We start from the raw sequence: 17,957 nt of genomic DNA, 5'->3' as shown, positions 1-17,957 counted from the left end.
TGGCGAGGCCGACCCTCTAGACGCACTCCCTGGCCTCCCATGCCGTTGAGCAAGCGGCGATATCACATGGGCTTTTTCGATCTTATGATAGATTTGCCAACATAAGTGGTTTTTGTGAAAATTGACTGGAAGTTTATACTACCAACATCAGTATTTTGTGAAAATTGACTGGATAGTGCTCAACCAGCCAGGCAATCAAGGCCTCACGAGCACATTTAGAGCCAGCACATCACATCAACCAATCGGAAAAAGACGAATCACAAAAACAAGAACATAATTCGTGCTATAATACCACACAACCAGTAACCGCTAGATAAACACACGCCTGCCATGTCCTCCATGTTCTCAAAGAAAAGGCTAGCACATTCTTAACACTAGAAACTCACATCAGACATACAAATTCCGCAAAACCTGGATGCGGGCAAATGCCAGGACCAACAGCCTGAACAGAGGGAACTCAAAATCTGACCCCGCCAGGGCAGCATAAGGTTACAGGGCGGAGTTGACTAGAATTTACCGCCTGCGCATTCCCCGGCCGCCTCGGCCACGCATTCCCCCTCCACCACGGCCGCCCATCGCAGCAGCGTCACCTTGTGCGCTCTCCGACTAAGGTATGGCACAAAGAATTGACAGTTAGGTGATAGACAATATTCTGTAAATGCAACGTGAAATGTCCCCAAACCAAAGACACGACGCTGAGAGCAAATTAACTATGTGCTGAAAAGTATTTCTCAAAAGCGCAATCTAGACGAACTGAACACAAGTATCAAAAGATAACAACAGGCATACAGAACACAACAGATAAGAATAAGGCCACCATGATCACTAGTCCAGTACCATATAAAGACCAATCATATGATCTCACTGAACTTATCAGAGCTTAATCAATTTGGTAGTACCATTAAGATGGTAAATGGAGCTTTAGATGTAAGATTCTTTAATTCCTGATAGGAAAGGATTTCTATTATAGTTTCTCCTTAATATCAGCGACAGTCTCCTCAGCACAAGGGGACTTTAGTACACATTATGAACATGCTGGCAAGGATACAAAGCGCATTGGAAATAGAAAATGAGGGCCACAACTCAAGATACAACAGAAAAAAATCTTTGGGTTTCACTAGTGTCCGCTAGGTATTTACAGCTCTTACCTTTGGGTTTTTCACTGTTTCATCAACACTCAGAATAAGACAGGCAGCTTCAGTTGCAGCATTAATTGCATTGATCTGAACAAAAAAAGAAGCGGTTATCAACATCAAGTTAGCATAAGGATATCAGGATACAGAAATTCTAAAGAACCAGAAGGAAAGCCCAATTACCTTCACGACTGCAGGTTCCCACACAAAGTTAGCGAAGGAATCCGCAATTCCACCAGTGTTGATGTCAACACCATAATTAGCACCACCATCTGGTACATCATAACATAGCATTAGACAATAGACAATTCGCTGGTTCACAACTTTGTAGATAACAGTACAAGCAAGTCATAACAAGTGATAAAGAGAACAAACCAGTTGCATGCTTCTGTCTGAGCTTATTGAGCACATCGGTTGCGTCAAATCCAGCATTATCACAAAGTTGCCTAGGAATAACCTGCATAAGTTTGTTTAAAGTGAGCAGACATAACGCAATGCAGCAGGAAGACGCAATTAAATATGATCTACAGTCAAGATTTATCAACGCAAAGCTAGATTGCTTGGTGTCTGTGTTAGCATAGGCCAAACGAACAACAGCAGCAAAAGTTAGCAAACAACAGCTCATGAGAAGTTCTTTCCAGAAAAATATGTGTCATATACATTTCTGTCAGTTACACGTTCTTGCATGCGGAAGGCCATGGATGACTCAAACTTCCTAGCTTATGGTGTTTTTGGTGTGAGGTACCAGATGGTGAACAGACTATCACACCTTAACTGTCTTTGGCTTGGGGAATGTAATAGGTTGGCCCATCACCACTTCAACACTCACAAGCAGCAAATACTATCCCAGGATGAGGTGGTCGGTCCCTCAAACCAAAAACCATCTTATTTGTTAATTATGATATTTAAGTATCTCCTGCAAATTACTATGGCATCTTCAAAGCAAGCAGACTGTTGGTGAAATCAAAATGTGAAATAACCTACTATACCACAGTCAACCGAGATCTAGCAATGGAAATTTTCAACACTGGTGTGATACACAGCATAAATTTACCTAGGAACAGACGAAAAATGACCAATTCTAGCTTATCCTTGAGCGCAACACACAGCACAAGCACAATTCAGGTAAGAACAAAACAGAAGAGAGGAGACACGAAAATTTACCTCAAGGGCTTTAGCAAATGAATTTACAAAAAACTGAGACTTTCCAGCTATGTTCCGTGCATGCAGGCGGAGATACTTGCTTATCTCCATCTACAAGAAATAAACAAAATCAGACTAAAGCTGTATGACAGGTTGAATTATTTTAGCTTGGTTAGTTACTTGGTTGACATACATCAATGGCACCACCACCAGGCACAACTGTTGAATTCCTAACAGCTCTCCTCACAATCATGATGGCATCATGGAGGCTTCTTTCAGCTTCCTCTATGAACTAGAACAGCAGAAAATAGCTTAGTTATGGTTACCTTCAGTTTATGAACTTGATTATAAAGAGGTAATATGATATTTATAGAAGACCTGGTCAGCACCACCACGAAGAACAATAGTTGCTGTCTGACCAGAAGGGCAGCCACTAAATATGTTGAACCTTTCATTGCCTACTTGCTTTTCCTCGAAAACCTCACATGTGCCAAGGACCTTTCAACCAAAATAATAATGACAAACATTATCAGCTTACATTTCATGCCAGCAGCTGACATAATCCAAACATGCTCAATATCCAACAGGCACCAAATCAATTCACAAATAGGTATGTACCTCATCAATGACATTGTTGACGGAGGTTTGAACAGTTCCGCCTGTAGCTGAGCTTAGGCGTTGTAAATCCTCTTCTGTGACGCGACCAGCACAGAAAATGTCTCTATCCGCAAAATACTGTAAAAAGGAAAGTGAACTTAGTTAAGTACAAAAGTGTCGCATGATAGCTGAAAAACGTGACAAGATGAGCATACCTGTGTTGCAAGGTCACCGATAGCTAGCCGTGACAGAACTATTTTTGCGCCACTTTGAACGCACTTGTCCAGCTTGTCATAAATAATGTTCCATTCAGCATCAACAATTGATTGGTACTGCATGGGGTCTGATAATCTGTAGATAAAGGGGAAACAAAACGCAACATAAGTACAGATGAAGAACACATACAATAGACTTGCTTGAGTGACACAGCTACAAACCTGATCTCTGCATTTTCTTTCTCAGACTTCAACTCTAGCTCAATGTTCAACAAAAGAATCTTTGGATTCAGGAATTTCTTTGGTTGTTGCTCAAATCCAGCATAGGAAAATGTCTTCTTGAAAGCAACACCGTTGACAAGGAAGGAATCTCTCATGGTACCTCCAGGAACCTAATTCAACCAATGTATCACAATGACAAGCTTTAATATCTTGTAGCAAGAAATCAATTCAGTGTTATATACTACTGTCATTTCTAGCATGTTGGAAGACTGGCATATGGATGAGTAGAAGAGAAGTAAATACCCTAACAAAGTGACAGTTGCAGGAAATTACCTTCTTAATTCCTATAAGGTTAAGTCTGTCATCATGACCGATAGCAAGGACAGCATCCACAACCATCGAAGCAAAGAACTCTTTCTCTCCACTTATCAATTTTGACGAGAGTGTCGTGGCAGCACACTTGGCTAACAATGATTTCTTCTCTTCCAGGCTTTCTCCTTCTATGCTGACTGCCAGTTCTCTAACCCTTTCAATTGCCTGATGCAAATTTCAGGTTAACAGAATCAGCTTCTGGAGTTTCCAGGCAAATCAAAGTTCTGCCATTCAAAAGATAGAAAAGTAATAGTGGTCACGGACCATGTTGCCGGCACTCCTGTAACTACGGATTAGACTATGAGGATGCACTCCATCCTCCACATAAGGTTTAGCTTCCTTCATGAATTCCGCAGCAAGAAGAACCACCGTAGTTGTGCCATCACCAACCTGAAGTAAACAATAAAAAGTGATGTTACTAAAACGGCCCAACAAGAAAATAAAGGCTCAAACTAATAGGTCACTCAGATAGTGCTGTGCTAATAAGACCAGCAGCAAAAAGCAACTGTTGCAGTTCATGACACTTTAGCTTCTTACTACCCAGTAATTAAGCACCAATTCTAAAAAATGCACTAATTGAAGAAAGGCATAGCCTGATAACTGGAAATAGATTGTTCTGATAAGAAAGTCAGAAAACAATTCGTTGTAGTTCACAGCCAATTCCTATTAAACCCAGAATAAAAGAACTTGAGCATCAGAGAAGACAAAAATCAAAACAAACAGGTACACAGATTGCAATATAAAGTACACATGCAATTTACAACATGAGAAACGTTGATTGAACCAAAGCTAAAAATACCCATTTTGTTTAAAAATGTCGATAAAACAGTGGGAAATTTTGAGTTGAGAGTTCAGACAGCAGATATCAGTATGTGACCCAGTGGCAGTCTCAGATGCCAATCAATACATTGGGTTGGGTATTTCACATCTTCCAGGTGAATATCGGGGTTCATCTGTTGGCTAATTGTGAGCTCATGAGTCAGTCCCCATATCAAAAGGGGTAGACTGGCAGTGATGCAAAACAATTATTGAGAGTTCCATTTGCAAACAAACAAAGCATGCTTTGGTACAATACAAAAATGAGATCAAACTACGGAGCAGCTGTATCCACATAATGGACTCGATTTTACCAAGGCAAGAACAGCGTCAAACCGCAATGCACCAGAAATGCATCGAGGAGCGAGCGGACGCTGAAGGGCGTCATTGCTACGACAGCAAACAGCGAATAAGTAACAGTAGAGCAGGCGGACGAGCAAGTACCTCCGAGTCCTGAGACTTTGCGATGTCGACGAGGATCTTGGCGGCGGGGTGCACGATGTCGAGGAGGCGCATGATGGTGGCGCCGTCGTTGGAGATGGTGGTGCCCTTGTCGTCGTGGATGAGCTTGTCCATCCCGCGGGGGCCCAGGGTGGTCCGCACCGTGTCGGCCACGGCCGTGCACGCGCTGATGTTGCTGACCACCTGCGCGCGGCCCTGCGACGTGTCCGTCCCCTCCTTGAGCAGGATGATCTGCGGTTGCTGCGGAAAACGGAAACCCCACGGGAACGGGTCAGCACCATGGATCGATCGATCCTGAGCTTGCTTGCTTGCGAGAGAGGGGGAGGCGGCGGCGGCGGCGCGGCGCGGATGGATCAGGGTTTGCGGGGGAGGAGCTTACCATCATCGACGACATGGCTGGTGGCTGCGCGGAGGCGGAGCTAGGGTTTGGAGTGAGGCGAGAGATCTGGGCGGCGCGAGAAGGAAGAGGCCGAGAGGGGAGGGGGAGGAGGGAAAAGGGTTTTGCGGTTTAGGTTGCGAAGGTCCGTCTCAAAGCCCACAACAAAGCAAACGCAGCCCTGTTTTGGTTCGCGGCGCTGCCGAGCCTTCTAGTGCTCACTCCTGCCCTGATGTGAGCCTTTGATTTTGCTGCTTTCAGCGGCCCCGATGAGGCCACGTCATTTCGCACTAAAACTTTCACGGTGCCATTTTTCGCAGTTCACTTTTCGCACTGCCATTTTTCGTGCTACATAAATGTTCTAGTCACAAGAACGATGCACTAATTTATAGCATTTCAAATATGACGTGCAACATCCATTTTCAGGGTTTTTTTCGATGGTGATAATTTCTCAATCGGTTATCTCTTTTGAAACTTATCACAAACAGGCATATATAGTATTCCTTTGACACGTATATGATTTTTTTCTTCAACCCTATATGTTAAGAGTGATATGTTATATTAGCATATGGAATTTTGAAGATTGGAGCATTACCATTTGCACTGTGCATCATATATAAAAAACTTTATATATGTAAAATGTTTAAAATTTTGTGTAGATTAAGAATTTTCAACTTTCATGTATGTTTAGAACCTGATGTTTGCATTGTTTAGTGTGATGTCATGTCAAAAATAATTTAAGTCATAGCAAAATAGCCGTGCATCGGATTTTAAAAACTTCATACATGAAAAATGCTTAGAATTTTATGTAGTTTCACAATTTCCAATTTGCAACCATGTTAATAATGTTTTACTTGCCGTTTGTAATATTTTTACGTAAATGCCATGTCAAAACGGTTTAATTCATAACTAATTGACCGTATCTCCGACTAAAATATTTCACATATGTAACTTGGCTAGAAAAATGTGTAGCATAACATGGTCGCATTTATTCTGCTGTTTAACAACTCTAAAATTGTGTATAGACAGAACAGTATTGAAATCGTAATTTACATATGGGGACTTTGTGGAATTGCTATTCGTTCTTCCGGCCTCATTTAAACTTGTCTAGAATTTTATGTGCCTCTATAATATCTTGTGCATCCATGATTTCTATACCATTATATAGTGTATCAGTTTTGAATGGATCCAGAGCATGAATCCTGATCGTTGGCATCCTTAATTTAACGGTTCAAATCAATGGGATTTCGCATGAACAGTACCAATCAGCTTCCTCCAATGTATTCTAGAACCATCCATTTATAAAAAGATGCAGGCCGCTCAGGCAATGCTGCGGTCAATAGAGAACATGTTGAGCGGCTTGAGATGGTTCTAGAAAGAGAAAAAACATAAATTAGACAATTAATAATTCTGGACCCCATTGATTATTTTCCTTTGTTTTTTACAATTCTGTCACCAATCACTAGGAATTACACTCCTTTAACATATATTTTTTACAAGGATAATATTCCTTGTTGCATTCATACATATAGTGTATTATTTCCCAAATATATTTGCAGCATAGCCTAATGATATTTTTCTTTCACCAAAAGCACTTATGTTGACGTGCATGGCACGTGCGTACATACTAGTAACATGATGTGGCTATCATTTGCATGTGTTTTGCATACGTGGCATATCGTCTTGTGTTGCTCATATCTTTTAGACTGTAGCTCCGTTTTCAAATGATCTATATATGTAAATCGACTAGAATGATGAACAGAATCACATGGTCCATTTTATTTTGTTGTTTAATAAATATATAATATGTTTAGTTCAGATCTGGACTAATTTCGAAATTCACATATGGGGTCACTTGGGAAATGCTATATGTTGTTTCCGACCTCATTTATTATTTTGCTTCACCTCTTGTCATGTTTAACAACATTTAATATTATTGTGTACCTAACGGGAGTGAACTAAGTAATTCAAATGTGGAGATTCGTCAATATGCAACTCGTCGCATATTGAGCTTCACTTAATGTGTAGTGTTTGATTGTTGTGATTGCTATGCCATGCATATTTAAATCGGACATACATCATATTTGAATGTGCATCATGTCATGCATATGTTGTGGTGTTTATTGTGTATTCATTGTTGCCTACCACCTGTTATGTTCAAACTCCCAACAATGCCATGAAAAGCCTCTAACCCCCCACATCCCAGCAAACCACTGATTGGCCATGTGACCGCTTGCTCAGCCTTCTTATAACATTGCTAGGTGCATGTGTTGTTGCTTCAATGTGAAAACATGGGTTCATTGTTATATCACCATATTATTGGGGTCTCAGTCAACCCAACATCTAGCTCATCCGGTCGTGCCCTAAGAACGAGATACGCAGCTCCTATCGGGTTTGTCGGCACGTCGGGTAGTCTTGGTGGATTTGTTTTACCTTTCCCGAAGGTCTTGTGCGAGGATTCCGATGATACTTTGGGCTATCTTGAGGTTCAGATTTTCCACCGGGAATCTGAGGAGATCACGGGTTTTTCCATGGTCGAGGTTTCTGACGCAACTTGTGGTAGTTTATGATGGACTAGTTGGAGCACCCCTCTAGGGTTAAATCTTTCTAAGAGGCGTGCTCGCGGTTATGTGGCAACTTGGAAACTTTGTTTAACACCCGTTCATAGCAAACTTGAAGTAAACTTAATTAAAATATGCCAATTGTATGTGTAACCGTGACAGTCCCTTCTCGTGAGTTCTGCATCCGAGAGAGGACATGGTGTGGTTATGTCTAACGTAAGTAGGTGCTCAGGATCACTTCGAGATCATTATTAGTTCACGATCATTATGCGTAGATCATAGCCCCCTCCCCTCTTATTCTTGTACTCATTAGTTAACCACTCAAATAAATGCTTAGTTGCTTTTTGCAGCCTCACCACTTAACCATACCCCACCCATTAAGCTTTGCTAGTCTTGATACATTTGGAGATGAGATTGTTGAGTCCCTGTGATTCATAGATTACTACAACAATAGTTGCAGGTACAGGTAAAGTGATACTTTGACGTGAGCACGATGATTGTTCTATCTGGAGTTTCTTCTTCTTCTTCATCATCGATCATAGGATGGGATAGCAAGGATGGACGTCATTATTTTATCATTTGATTTCGTCTATAGTCAGACCATGCTCTTCTGCACGGTGACTAAATGTGTTGATGTATTGTGATCTTCATGTTATAGCTTGTGGCGAGTGTAAGCCAATTACATATACTCATCTCTTGTGTACATGTACTTGTAACGACGTCCATTCTTGCAAAACGATGAGATCTGCTTCTATCCCTGTCGAGGCCCTCACATCAAAATAAGGATAGGATCGCATCTTGGGCATTACAAGTTGGTATCAGAGCATTACCGACCTAGGAACCCCCTTGATTGATAAAACTTGGCCGAGTCGAGTCTAGCGAAAAACTACTTTGCGTATAGTCATACATCAGAGAGTATGATTCTTTTTACTCCTCTTCTATGCCCTAGCGAGGAATCTTGACGTGGGAATTTTAATTCTACTCCTTTTCTCACTCGATTTTTTTAGGATCACGCAGGTATTTTGGAACCTCTATGATGCCGATGTGACCTAATTCTGACTTGGTGCCTCCTATGTGACTTGATTTCTTCCGGGTAGTTGAGCTCCAGGGGATTCTTGACACATCGCTAGTGTTCAGTTTCCTTAGTATCTCATGACGGACGATGTTCGAAATTGCTTCAATACTCTTTGTAGCGAGAGGAGTTTGGCGTCACCTAGTACTAGGGAGAGCGTCTAGATGTACTGCCATAATTGGTATCATTGTGATTACGAGGGTCTGAGGTAGATGAATTCGCAAAACTTCTCAGATATGTGTTGATAGTTGCGGGAAAGGTTTATATTTGATTACACTGAGTGGGTTCCCGGACCAGCAACCTGATAGCATAACCAAGAAAGATTTCGGAAGTTCTCAGATGGGAATTCAAGTAGTTACCTAGGATTATCTTCCAACAGATGCATGATGTGAGGTTGGCGTTCGACATCTAGTGGATTTGTTTGTTCACAGTCTTTCTTACAAAGGACAGTCTTCATATATTTCGTCAGGTATGTTGTGTGAAGCCTTGTAGTTCGTTATGCGTAGGGAGCATATTCAAGCATCATTTCAATATGACAATCTGATGTACGATCGATCCCATGCGAACCTTACCATGAAAATATTAAACAGAATCTCTGTCATGAATTTGTTTCTGGCTTATTCTGTAAGCATCATCCTTTGTGTTGTGGAATCATGGTAATTCTAGTTGCTTCGATGTCAAGTGGTGATTTCATATTTGTCTTAAGCAGTGTTCTCGTATTTCGATGGGAATGCTAATCCTTTTTATCAATCGGAGTCGTCATGTCAATTCTTTTCCAAGTGCAGTGCTTCTATTAAAGATAATTCAATCCTTTTCAATATTTGCAAGATCAATCTCTCATTTAATCTGGAGTTCGTCTACTATGTCCCAACTTTTCTTTCTTTTCCCCCACCCTCCCGCCTTTTTTATTCAACAATTTAATTATCATCCTAGTGCCTTTCTTTCATTGTCGCTTCCGCTATCTTCTCTTCTCTATGGTATCCGGTGATTAATTGTGAAGATGCTCAAGTGCCGAGTTCATCATTCTTCATTCTTGTTTTCTATCATGTGGATTTGATTCAAGCTTTCAGTGTTCATCTTATCCTTTTCATTCGTTCAATGCATTTCCATATTGGAAGTTCTCATCCAAACCTCTCTTATTTATTCACCCCTCTCTATTTTATCTGAATCTTTGAAGATATCTCACATGATTGTCTTTCCATTCAAATCCTTTCAGTTATTTCAAGGGTCTCATCTCATCAAGTTTTCATTTGTACCGGTGCAATCAATCTTTCTTAGCAATCCATTCAACGGTGTTCTCTTTGAGTGGCCCCATAAACCATAGGTTCTTCTCCAGGATCTTACCTGGCTCTTTTAATCGTTTCCGGAGATCTCTAGTTCTTTTCATATGTGACATAAGTATAGTTTCCATCAGTCATATTCCGTCTTCAAGATCGATCTGGATTATTTCCATCGTTGGCTCAACCATACCTTATTCATTATTCCGGAGTGTCTCAGTAATTATTGCTGGTGATTCTTGCCATCATTCTCAGCTTGTAAGACCGAAGAAGTATTTCTCTTAATTCTGGGTCCATTCTTTTGAAGATTTTCATCTCAACTTTGTGTTATCTTCTCAATTGTTTCGATCATGAGTGATTCCTTCCATATCTATCCGGTGCATTTCAGAGTTGTTTTCATTTCTCAATCCTCCGAAGGCCATCATTTCAGAAGATTTCTTCATTCTCAGCTTCCAGCTTTTGATCTCAGATTCTTCTCAAATGTTGTCTCTTCGTTCGTCTCTCAATTATTTCGGCGCCTTGTTGAAGTTTTCTGTTAGACGGATCATGGTCTCTTCGTTCTCATGTATCTCCATTCATTCTTGGTATCCTCATTCGTTTGTGAATTCTTACCGGTGGTTATTTCAAGACTTCTTCAAGTTTGTGCTCTATCTCGCTCTCTAATCTTTTCAAGAAGAATAAGTGATAGGATAAATCCGTTGCTTGTCATCAATTTAACTTGGTGAAGGACAAGCATAACATAATTCTTATTCTTGTTTCATCAAATGATTTCAATTCTTCTTCTGAAGTGGTTCATGATATCAATTCCAGTTTCTAAATTATTTATCTTCCTTTCCTGGAGTCCCGTGTTTTCTCAAGTATCTCTTTGCAATCTTCATCTAAATCCTTGCAAGGTCATAATCTTATTCTTTTCAACCTTCGTCTCTTTTCATCATTCTTTTGTATACAAAGGTGCATCATGGTGGTTCTTCAAGGAGGTGCATCATGGTGGTTCTTCAAGGACTTAATTCATTCTCAAATTGGTCTTCAAGATTCTTTTTGGGGAACCTCAAGTGTTCTTTATCTTGCATTTCGAAGTGCAATTCTTTCTCCATTATCCTTTAAGGCGGTGTTATAGCATTCTTGACTCGTGAGGAGTCTCGATGAGAATTTGTTTCAAGAATGAGATATTTAAACCCACCAAATTCATTGATCATGAGATATTTTCAACCCATCTTTTCTTCCATTGAGTTATCTTGGTTTATATTTCTCCTAAAGCTTTTCTAAGGAATGTTGTTATTATGGTGATTATTTTTGATCCAAGTTCTCAATGTGTCCTCTTGGTGAAAGAAGTTTTGCATCTCTTGTTGCCCCCAAGCGATCTTTGTTTTGTTATTGGTTGGTTGTCTCCTCACAATTTTAAGATGGTTTCCATAAGCCCACAACAAGCTTTTCCTTTCGTTGTTGGTTTTCCAACAACTTCGTTCATTTTTTCTTTGTAAGGGTGCTTTCAATTCAATTGTGGTAGAAGTTGTCATTTTTCTTCTCCGTCAAATGATCTACTTTCTACTCGTTTGTTTAGGAGGCACTCTGATGTTGCTCTCTTCAACCCATCATTTTGTTTTGCCAATATCATGTTCTTCCCTTGCTTGTCCATTCAACTGGAGTGTTGTCAAATCTATTCAATTTCTTTCCATATTATCAAGTTTTGCCTCTATTTTCCTACCGAAGTGCTACCCAAATTTCTTTTGGAATTCTTGCTTGTTCCTCATGTCATTATTCATCTCTTTGCAACCTTCAAGGATCATTTGTTTCACTCGTTTGTCAAGAAGGAACTAAGTTTGACATCTTTCTTTCCTCTTCCTCTTCCCCATTTTCATTCCTAGATCTCGGGTCGAGATCTCTTGTTAGTGTAGGAGAGTTGTAACAGCCCGGAAGCAACGCTCCAGAAGATTCCCCTTTTATTCTGTTGTCGACTTGTGATTTATTTGGTTGTCGCATTCATCATCGCATCATCGCATCATCTGCATAGCATCAGCACTCCGTTGTCGTCATTTTTCAAAACTTGCATCCTTTATTAGTTGTCGGTTCTCTTCGTTTTGACGTTGACTGTTTCGAGACCAACCACACACGCACACGCCCACGACATCATTAAAATATTATTTTTAAAAGTGTGTATAAAACTTTCTCGGATTGGGTTGAAAGCTGGCATGTGGTCTTAATATAGTGTAGGTAGGTCGCCTGCCAAAATTCATCGCAATCAGAGTTCGTTTGATACGTGAACCGTTAAATGTATAGCGGCACTAACCAGTTTATTAGCGAGCGTTTTCGGTTTTAAAAACTTCGTTGTCGGGCCCCAAACCTCCCTATCTTCTCAGCCCAAGCCCTCCTACACAGCCCACTAACCCCTATGCTAGCCTAACCCTGCGGCCGGAGTCGTCCGATTGCGATCGGAGGGCTCGAAACGGCCGCAAACCCTCGAACCCTAGCCCATGTCCTATATAAACACCTTCCCATGCCATTTAGCACAAACCGAGCCCCTCCCCTAACCTCGAGACGCCGCACCTCGAAATCTACGTGCAGCCATCCCACCTTCACCACTTGGCACCGTTGCAGCCATCATTCCATCCAACCACTGCGTGCCACATCGCCCTGAGCCACCGCCCCGAGCAACCGGGCGCTGCCACATCGCCCCTCACCAGCCACCACCAGTTGCGGCCCGCCGAGCCCAGATTGGGCCCGGGCAAGCCCATCCACCGCCGCGAGTGAACTACGGCCATCGGAGTCCCGTAGCGTCGAGCTCCTCCAATGGCAAGCATGTGCCTCCGTGCCTCCCGTCGCCCGCCGCGGTGTCGCCTCTAACGACCACCCCGCCAACTGCGTCGCCTTCGACGGCCCCTCCGGCGAGCGCCCTCGCTGGACTCCTGTGACCGCTCCTCCCGTCGCTCGCGCCATCCGTGCAGCCGCTTTGCCCCGAGCCATCCCCGCTGCCACTTTGCTCGCGATGCCATGGTCGCCCCGGCCTTCTCCTCACCGGATCCGGCCGCCCCAACCCACTTCTCCATAGATCCGGTCCGGGCTCCCTTCCCCGAAGTCGATAGCCTTGCCCATCGCACCATGGCCGGCTTGGCCCGCCGCTGCTATGCTTTGATCGGGCGTGAGCAAAGGGGCAATGAGCGAGCTGCTCGCCCGTTGTGGGCCTCGCCCTCCCGCGCCCTAGGACGGCCCACTTGCTCGCCCCGTCCCAACGACCCATGGCCTCTCATGAGTGCCCTGTCCCCCCATCTAAGCCTCGCCCGTGCGATGCTTAGCTATCCTGCGCCATTGCTCTCCTTAGGCCCTACTATAGAGTCGACCCATGTGGTGTTTTTCTGTCTAGCAAATTATCCAATTATCGAGTGAATTAGATGTTTACAGAAAAACCCTTTAGTTCATGCATTTAATAACTCATGAACCGTGCATCATATGTAATAACTTTAGATATGTAAAATGTCCAAAAAATTTCATGTAGATTAAGAATTCCAAACTTCCATGCATGTTTAGAAATCTTTAACCTGATGTTTGCATTGTTTTGCGTGATGCCATCTTAAAAATGATTTAATTCATAGCAAAAAAATTGTGCATTGGATTTTAAAACTTAATACATGAAAAATGCTTAGAATTTTGTGTAGTTTCACATTATCCAACTTGAAACCATGTTAAAAATGTTTAACTTGTTGTCTGTAGTATTTTTGTGTAAATGCCATATTAAAACAATTTAATTCATAACTAATTAAACGTAGCTGCGATTAAAATGTTCCACATATGTAACTTGTCTAGAAAAACGAGTAGTATAACATGGTGGCATTTTTTTGCTGTTTAACAACTCTAAAATTGTGTATATGCATAATAGTACCCAAATCTTAATTTGCATATGGAGAATTTTTGGAATGTCTATTCGTTGTTCCGGCCTCATTTAAACTTGCCTAGAATTTTATGTAGCTCCATAATATCTTAAGCATCCATGGTTTAACATGTTGTGGCTCTCATTTGCATGCATTTTGGATTCGTGGCATATCGTCTTGTGTTGCTCATATCTTTTAGACCGTAGCTCCGTTTTCAAATGATCTATATATGTAAATCGAATAGAATGATGTGCAGAATCACATGCTCCACTTTATTTTGTTGTTTAATAAATAAAAATATGTTTAATTCAGCTCTGCACCAATTTCGAAATTCACATACGCTGTCGTTTTGGAAATGCTATATGTTGTTTCCGACCTCATTTAAAATGCATAGATAGTGTAGTTTATTTTGGTTCACCTCTTGCGATGTTTAACAACATTTAATATTGTTGTGTACCTAACGGGAGTGAACTAAGTAATTCAAATGTGGAGATTCGTCAATATGCAACTCGTTGCATATTGAGCTTCACTTAATATGTAGTGTTTGATTGTTGTGATTGTCATGCCTTGCATATTTAAATCGGACATGCATCATATTTGAATGTGCATCATGTCATGCATATGTTGTGGTGTTTATTGTGTGTTGATTGTTGTTCCCGGATTGCTTCTTCTTGATAGAATTCTGCAAGCATGTTGGAGTGCGAGGATTTGTTCAACCACGTTGGTTTGTCTACTTCACAGATTTGTTCTTCTTCCAAGCGGGATCACACGCAAGATGATAATTTCCCTAGGTAGCACTACTATCATTGCCATGCTAGTTGTCTCGTTTCTATCGCTATGTCTCGTTACCTACCACCTGTTATGTTCAACCTCCCAACATTGCCATAAAAATCCTCTACCCCCCCCCCCCACGTACGAGCAAACCACTGATTGGCTATGTGACTACTTGCTCAACCTTCTTATAGCATTGTTAGTTGCAGATGTTGTTGCTTCTATGTGAAAACGTGGGTTCATTGTTATATCACCATATTATTGCTATTTAATTTAATGCACATATATACTTGGTAAGAGGTGGAAGGCTTGGCCTTCTAGCTCGGTGTTTTGTTCCACCTTTGCCGCCCTAGTTACTTGTGTATCGGTGTTCCATATTCCGCACTCCTAACATGCTTGGGGTTGTTATGGGGACCCCCTTGATTTTTGTTTTGGGATAAAACTCTTCCACCAAAGCCCAACATTGGTACTATTTGCTTAATAACAACTAATAAAATTTGCATAGGGCATTGATCACCCCGTGGATAATTAATCAACCCCCCGAGCCAGTGCTCCTCATGAGTGTTGGTCCGTACCGAGCGATATCCTCCGCCCCTTGTCACCTGGGGTCTCAGCAAACCCGGCGTCTAGCTCATCTGGTCATGACGTGAGAATGAGATACGCGGCTCCTATCGTGTTTGTCGACACGTCGGGCGGTCTTGGTGGATTTGTTTTACCTTTCTTGAAGGTCTTGTGCGAGTATTCCGAGGATACTTTGGGATATCTCGAGGTTGAGAGTTTCCACCAGGAATCTGTGGAGATCATGGGTTTTTTCGGTGGTCGAGGTTTCTAACGTGGCTTGTGGTAGTTTGTGATGGACTAGTTGGAGCACCCTTGCAGGGTAAAATCTTTCTGAGAGCCATGCCCGTGGTTATGTCGCAACTTGGAAATTTTGTTTAACACTCGGTCATAGCAAACTTGAAGTAAACATAATTAAAATATGCCAACTGTGTGTGTAACCGCGACTGTCTCTTCTCGTGAGTTTTGTATCCGAGAGAGGGCACGATGGTGTTATGTCTGACGTAAGTAGGTGTCCAAGATCACTTCGAGATCATTATTTGTCCATGACTGTTATGCGTAGATCACCCCTCTTATTCTTGTACTCATAAGTTAGCCACTCAAATAAATGCTTAGTTGCTTGTTGTAGCCTCACCACTTTACCATACCTCGCCCATTAAGCTTTGTTAGTCTTGATACCTGCTACTGTGACAACAGACCTTGTCCGGCAACGGCGCCAAAAGAATACAGCTAGCACCCCCATTTGCTCAACAATTAGCAATTGTCTTGCAGTGGCCTACCAGCGCGTGGGTTCGCGGCAGTTTTCGAGGGTAGATTATTCAACCCAAATTTGTTGATTCGCCAGGCAGGAGGTGAGAGAATATTCTTGAGTATTAGCAGCTAAATGTATCAGATTCAACCACACCTGAAAGATTAGTATCTGCAAGCAAAGTATCAGCAGCAAAGTAGTATGATAACAACGATGTCAGAAACGATTTGTTGATGGCAGACTATTCCTAATTGTCGTATCAATGGCGCCAGAAGTTGCCCATTGACGGAAATTGTCTTTTCCCATCAACGACGAGCGGATCAGAATTGTAGCAGGTAGCAGCAGTGTAACGAGTAACAGCAGGGGCAAGGAACAACAGTAGTGACAGCAGTAGCAAGTAGCAACAGTAGTAACAGCAGCAACAACAGTAGTAACAACAGCAGAGCAAAACAAGTAACAACAACAGTGGGACGAACTCGTAGGCAATGGGTCGGTGATTTGTTTGGATGATATTCATCATGCAACAAATATAACACGGAGAGATATGTGGCTAGCTCCCGTTCGTCAATGTGATGTAGGCATGCATTCCGTGTGTAGTCATACGTGCTTAGGGAAAAGAACTTGCATGACATCTATTGTCCATCCCTCCCGTGGCAGCGGGGTCCAAAAGGATAGTACAGGATATTAAGGTTCTCCTTTTAATAAAGAACCGGAACAACGCATTAGCACTTGGTGAACACATGAACTCCTCAAACTATGGTCATCATCAGGAGTGGTTCCGGTTATTGTCACTCCGGGGTTGCCGGATCATAGCACATAGTAGGTAACTACAACTTGCAAGATCGGATCTAAAACACACATATATTGGTGACAACATAATAATTTCAGATCTGAAATCATGGCACTCGGGCCCTAATGACAAGCATTAAGCATGGCAAAGTAGTAGCAACATCAATCTCAGAACATAGTGGATACTAGGGATCAATCCCCGTCAAAACTAACTCGATTACATGATAGATGTCATCCTACTCATCACTGCCCAGCGAGCCTACGAATAGATTACTCACGAACGATGAAGAGCTTCATGGAATTGGAGAGGGAAGAAGGTTGATGATGACGATGGCGACGATTTCCCCTCTCCGGAGCCCAAAACGGACTCCAGATCTGTCCTCTAGATGAAGAACAGGATGTGGCGGCGCCTCCGTATCGCAAACGCGACGAAATCTTCTCTTTTGATTTTTTTCTGGGCGAAAGTGAATTTATAGAGCTGAGTTTGGGGGCGGCAGAGCCACGTGGGCCCCATAAGCTTGGTTGCCGCAGCCAGGGGGGAGGTCGCAGCAACAGGTCTTGTGGGCCACTGGCCCATCCCCTCCGGTGGATCTTTGCGCATTTATTTTTCATATTTTCCAGAAAAATTCTCCGTAAATTTTCAGGACGTTCCGAGAACTTTCATTTCTGCACAAAAACAACACCATGGCAATTCTGCTGAAAACAGCGTCAGTCTGGGTTAGTTCCATTCAAATCATGCAAATTAGAGTCCAAAACAAGGGCAAAAGAGTTTGGAAAAGTAGATACGATGGAGACTTATCAAACTCCCCCAAGCTTAAAACCTTGCTTGTCCTCAAGCAACTCAGTTGACAAACTGAAAGAGAAAGAAAAACTTTGACAAACTTTGTTTGATCTTGTTGTTGCAACTATGTCTAACTCATAACCAGAATTTCAGCAAGATCACAAGTTAACCACATAAGCAAATGACACAGAGGTCTCACAG

General features: G+C 42.1%; 1 protein-coding gene across 1 annotated transcript; it reads right to left on the bottom strand.

Moving 5' to 3' along the window:
- Window positions 1–262: 262 nt before the first annotated feature.
- LOC123401205 (T-complex protein 1 subunit eta) lies at window positions 263–5,492 on the bottom strand. The gene is made up of 14 exons (XM_045094939.1): window positions 5,340–5,492; window positions 4,943–5,200; window positions 3,947–4,072; window positions 3,644–3,847; window positions 3,311–3,480; window positions 3,089–3,224; window positions 2,895–3,011; window positions 2,655–2,774; window positions 2,470–2,568; window positions 2,298–2,387; window positions 1,509–1,590; window positions 1,317–1,405; window positions 1,149–1,223; window positions 263–606 (listed from the first exon to the last, which is right to left on the bottom strand). The coding sequence occupies exons 1-14, from the start codon at window positions 5,352–5,354 to the stop codon at window positions 514–516; spliced, it is 1,674 nt and encodes a 557-aa protein (XP_044950874.1). The 5' UTR covers window positions 5,355–5,492; the 3' UTR covers window positions 263–513.
- Window positions 5,493–17,957: the final 12,465 nt, after the last annotated feature.

The sequence above is a fragment of the Hordeum vulgare genome, chromosome 6H, assembly GCF_904849725.1.
Source record: "Hordeum vulgare subsp. vulgare chromosome 6H, MorexV3_pseudomolecules_assembly, whole genome shotgun sequence".
Classification (NCBI taxonomy): Eukaryota; Viridiplantae; Streptophyta; class Magnoliopsida; order Poales; family Poaceae; genus Hordeum; species Hordeum vulgare.
Note: the sequence above shows the minus strand (reverse complement) of the source record. Positions and strands in the feature narration are given on the sequence as shown.

Bases quoted from the DNA above. Each gene is read 5' to 3' on its own strand.
- LOC123401205 (XM_045094939.1), bottom strand. The intron at 4,073-4,942 runs GTACTTGCTCGT...TGTTTACTTCAG, and splicing joins CAAAGTCTCAGGACTCGGAG to GTTGGTGATGGCACAACTAC. The intron at 2,388-2,469 runs GTATGTCAACCA...TATTTCTTGTAG, and splicing joins CTGGTGGTGGTGCCATTGAT to ATGGAGATAAGCAAGTATCT.